The following is a 5245-nucleotide window of genomic DNA, read 5'->3' as shown; positions in this document are numbered from 1 at the left end:
AAGAGCTGAATAGCAACAGTGGCGTATTTTTAAATGCATGTTTCCAGTTCTCTAAGATACGCATAGATAGTTCTGATACAAAGTGCTGCTGAAGAATCTAACATTGACGTTTATCACTTCAGCAGTGCTAGCGTAAATAAAGGCTGTCTTTTCTTCCACACCTAAATTTACTGCTTAAATTCGAGGGTGCTCTCACCCCAGCAAGGCAAGAGCTGAGGCCTTGCAGATGTAAAGCCTGAGCAATGTCACTCCCCTCATTAACCCAAAACTGCTGTAGAAATTACTTCTCTCTCATGTCAGGAATGATCTGGGGAGAACCTCTTCTGTCACCCTTGAATGGCACTTGATGGTGCCAGCATTTGCTCCCATTGAGGTGTTCCTCATCCCAGGGGAACAGTGAGAGTCCATCAGACTTGCAGCTCCCTTACAGCCCATCTCTCAGTACTCCAGTGGTACCACAACTCAAATGTGATGCTACTGACATAAGAGGCCTAATATTCCTCTTAGCTAATGTTAAGCTGATAGCAACATGAGCCCTACCACCACATCTGGGCCACTCCACAGGCTTCTGTTTCTCCCCACAGCCGCCTGATGTTTGCTGTGTGCCAGCATGGAGCTACGCCTGTCTTTGTGTCCTGGGAAGAGATTTATAGGTCCCACATGAACTAATTCCCCAAAACAGGCTGGCTCTTCCATACTGCCAGCTGGGAGTAGCGTGAGCATGGTGCCTGGCCCTGGTGACAACAGCACTACTTGGCACTACCCAAAAATGTGCTTGGAAGCATCCTAGGTGTTTATCAGTATTGGATGGTCACACGCTGGTGCCTGAGTTTGTGCCCTCACCCTGCTCGTTATATTACAATGAGGAGAGCCACAAGGTCCTAGAAGAGGGGGTCCCCTCACCAACTTGTGCCATAGTGGGAGAGAGCCATGGGAGAGAGCTCGCACCTCTGTCATTTTGTTGAGCTGTGGAGTGGGTGCAGGGGACCTGAAGAGGAGCGATTGGGAGGAACAGAGAGCTCTGCCTGTCCTCACAGCTCCTCAGAAACTGCCACACCCCAAAGTGCAACATTTAGTGGCTTTAGTGTAATTTTTGTTGATGACCCGTTGCTGGGAAAAAAATCCAGCATCATCACCCGTTGTTACCATGACAATATTGTCCACTTCGAGTTTTATGGCACCAAGTGTATAGCATCTTCCCCTGTACCCTTCTAGAGTGGATGCAGAAAGTGAGCATCGAGTGCTGGCTTCCACTTTCTCCTCCTCTAAGCTGTGCTGACAGCTCTTACCTGAACAAGACACCTGGTACTCCCTGACGTCAGATAGTCACAGAGAATTGCCAGTGATCTCTAGGATCCTGCTGCTCTTGAGTCATATTCAGTTAAGTAGCCCTAACACCCTCTCAGGAGAGGTGTTAAACAGATGTAACCCAGCTTGCTTCCACAATGGTAGATATTTAAAGGGATGTGTGTAATACTTCACTAGCATCCTCACAACTAATGTGCCTCCTTTGGCTTTCTTGTTACAATCTAGGGCCGTGGCATTTTTGCCAGTGGAAGTCCTTTTGATCCTGTCACTCTTCCAAGCGGACAAACTTTCTATCCTGGACAGGGCAACAATTCCTATGTGTTCCCAGGAGTTGCCCTCGGTGTTATTTCATGTGGACTGAAACATATTGGTGAGGATGTGTTCCTTACAACTGCTGAGGTATAGTATTAAAAATTATTTAAATTCCTAAATCTGTCTTTCTGTAGCTGTTTCTCTCTTAAGAAAAATATGACTTTCTGTGCTTTTCTGGGTCCTCATCCTCCTCATCCACTATAGCATCACAGCACCCTTAGCACTCCTTCCTCTGACCCTTTCCATCTCACTCCCACCCTGCCCTGTCCTGAAGTTCCTGTCTCCTCCATTGCCTCTGTTGGTTCTGTTTTTGTCTGGCACCAAAAGCAACATAATGAGTCTCACAGGACTCAGCTTCCTTCTGTTGAGTGTTGTAATAACAGTGATGCTCAGGCTTCTGGCTGCTCTGTTCCCAGGATTGTGCTTCCAAGCTGATCCTGCTCAGAGGGAGACCAGGCTCAGTACACAGACAGTGATTAGAGAGCTGTAAGCTGTGCATGGTTGTCTGATCATGTCTGTGCAACGTCATGAAAAGCCTGATGCTCTTGGAGGCTTTTTAAAGGGTATGGCAATAAGGAGGAAGTCTAGCCTCAATTTACCAACTTAACTCTAATTAACCAGGATGCACTTCAGTGGTAATTTCTGCCCAGTCCGGTTCATATAAATTGCAATCCACAGAGCTTCATGAAAGTGCAACATCCTTATCTTCAAAGAAGGTGTGTAAGCGTTCTTGAAAATACATGGGTGATGTAGGTAGCACACAGAGGAAGCCTCGAAGCAATGCAGTTGGCAACTATTATGAAACAATTAAAAAAAAAAAAAAAAGAGGAGAAAGAAATTGCCCCAGTTAGCAGAAGTGAGAATGCCTGACTCAAGTCTTGCAGCTTCTCTAAGGGATATTGCATTGCAGGATTCTTGCTCCTTGTGACCTCTTCATGGATTAGAGGGGAGAAAATGGTCGTTTACTATCACCTGTAGGCAGCTGATAGGGACTCTGATCCTATGAGGGGCAGTGTGTGATAAGAAGCTCTCCTGAAGGACTCACTTGCACACTGCCCTTACTGGATTTCTGAAGGGTTTTTTTAAGATTCATACTATGGCGTCTTTAAAAAAGTTTGCCAGCAGCTTGCCCTCTATAGGAAAGATATTCACAGTTTCCACTTTAAAATTAGTAAAAAGCCCAGACTGTCTCCACTGGCTTTAACCATCTTAGGAGGGCAATGATCCATCTCGTAAGTCTTTGGATAATTGTATCCTCCTTTTAAACCCTTCCCTGTAATTTCAGTTGGATACAGTGATCCTCGTTTGCTGGTCCACGCTGCTGTGTTAAAGAGTTTTCCTATTTAGTTCTAGAAGTGGCTTCATTTTGGTTTGGGTGAAATACATATGGAATAAAATTCCTATATATGGAATGCTATTGGATGAAAGGTGACCCATACGTGGACTGAAAGGTGTTTCAAGTGGCAGTCTACTGAGCCAGAAAAAAAATCTGTTCTGAACAAAGAAACTTAACCAAACAAAGAAACATAACAGTCAGGGAAGTGAAATGGTATCAGAAATCAGGAGGAAGCCTTTAAATTCTCTCTTGATGTAGAGATTCTCTCCTGACTCTTCCTTCTGGGTAAAGGTTTTGCTATGTAATTTCTGCCCTCTATTAAAGTCCCAAGAAAAGTTTGACATGTAAAAAAAAATATTTTCTTGCGTAGAAAGTCTCTACTGGCAGCAAGATCATAGGATAGCTGCTTAAGGCTGGAGCTAAGAGTGGTCACATCTGGTCTTCCTGCTTGTGGGAGCAGCAGTAGCTACAGCCAGTTACTGAGCAAGGCCACAGCTGACAGGTTTCAGAGGAGTCTTTGCCAGAGGAGGTGTCAGGGGTGTGAAGGCTGAGAGGGCTGCGTAGGCCCTTTAGCTGAAATTGCAGTAAAAAGCAAAGGCAAAAGTCCTTTCTGATTTGTTCTAGGCTTTTTTAATGGAAGTGTAAAATCAAAATATTTTCATGTGGGTTTTAGAACAGTCCTCGTTATTCTCCATTTGAAAGGCAAGCATCCAAGATGCTGCAAGATTTAAAGCACCAAACCATGCATTTTTGATAGAGGGACCTTCTCAGATTGTAGTGGTGGCTTACTTGAAAAAAGAAGTATAAAAATAAGCAGCCTAGGCTGCATGCCTGCGCATCCTGTCTTCTTGCTTTGCCACCTCCCCAATTAAATCTGATAAAAGTCACAAATACCTTATTGTAACTACAAGTTCTACTTTCAGTGTCCTTTTCTTCCTGCCAAATAAAATGGAATGTAACTTTGATTTCAGACAATTAATCTAAGGTACTGTAAGCTGCAATACCTCTTAACTGCAGGCCAGTGCTCTGTGATGACAAGGGCCATTACCTATTCTTCTAAGTCCTACCAAAAATGAACTCATGAAATACTCTTGGCATGTGTGACCTACAGTTAAGTTACTCCAGAAGTAATCATGTTAAATCATTTAATTATAGAGAATATGTCCTCCAAAAGCCAAGATGCCCTTGCTTAGTGCCAGTTGACCTGTCTTGCCTGCTTTCCTTTAGGTTCTGCAATAAAGCTTAGCTAATTTCTCTATTAAAAACTTCAATTAATTAAAATTTAAGACATGAAAATAGATGCTTTGTGTTGGACCTAATATCCAAACAGCTCAGCATCTTCCTATAAAAATAATCAGCAGCAGAAGCTGAGGAAAAGAGGATAAATAAGGGGAAAAAAAGAGTGATCCGTCTGCTGAAATGGCTTCTCAGCTTCTGGCAGCCGGTCCTGTATGGCCTTCCTGCGCTGGAGGGTTTGTCCCTGTACGGATTCTCTTCCATAAATAAGCCTAGTGGCTTTTCAAACATGTTATACGTTTGAACATTCTTTGGCAGTTAGTGCCACAATTTAATTATGAGTTCTGTGGTAAAAGAAAATCTCCTCTTATGATTTCCTGCTGTCTGATGATTTGAGTTCCGTATAGTGCCATGAGAAATGTTTACCTTCAGTTGTCTTTTGTATTTTCTTTTGGCCTTCTCTGTTTTTTCCTCCCAATTCTATCTGATTAGTTTTTTGTCTCCTTATACAACAAGTAACCTTTTGATCATCCTTGTTATTCTCTATACAACTCACTACTCTATCCCATTCTTCTTTGAAGTAGGTGGAGCAAAAATGCGCACTGTTCAAACCAGTGTTCCTTTGGGGATTTATACGTTGGAGTAATTACATTTTCTCTGTCACCTTTTATTTTCTTAATTGAAAATGTTGATTCATTATTTTTTCCCCTGCCACTGAACTGATGTTCTCAAGGAATGTTTTTCAGAGACCACATGAAAAAAGGTGTGATTCTCTTTGAAAATGCTCGTTTCTGTGTTTTTGCATAGTTTTTAATGTGGTTACACCAGTTTGTCAGAAGGAATAGCATGGCATCTATATAGTTAATCTTGCTACCTCTCCCACTTTGAGCACTGCCCAAATGTTTCGTGGCTTGTTTTCTATTATAAAACCCATCACAAAACAGCACTACTCTACTCCTGAACCTTTTTCTTTCAGTGATTACAGCACCAGCAATTTGCTGTTGATTTCTTCAGATTTCATCTTTTCTGCAGAGCCCCATGAAACTGTTAACA

The 5245-nt window shown here is 42.7% G+C and overlaps 1 protein-coding gene across 1 annotated transcript in view; it reads left to right on the top strand.

The window, feature by feature from the left end:
- Positions 1 to 5245, top strand: part of LOC104498571 (NADP-dependent malic enzyme) — a gene marked incomplete at its 5' end in the record, with an annotated part of 26690 nt that overhangs the window by 17156 nt on the left and 4289 nt on the right. Inside the window, one exon of the mRNA XM_010141970.1 lies at positions 1534 to 1707. Within this exon, the coding sequence (XP_010140272.1) occupies positions 1534 to 1707 (174 nt within the window). The remainder of the gene's footprint in view (positions 1 to 1533; positions 1708 to 5245) is intronic.

This window comes from Buceros rhinoceros, unplaced genomic scaffold (assembly GCF_000710305.1).
Source record: "Buceros rhinoceros silvestris isolate BGI_N320 unplaced genomic scaffold, ASM71030v1 scaffold16008, whole genome shotgun sequence".
In the NCBI taxonomy this organism is placed as follows: Eukaryota; Metazoa; Chordata; class Aves; order Bucerotiformes; family Bucerotidae; genus Buceros; species Buceros rhinoceros.
This window is presented reverse-complemented; position numbering and strand designations above follow the sequence as displayed.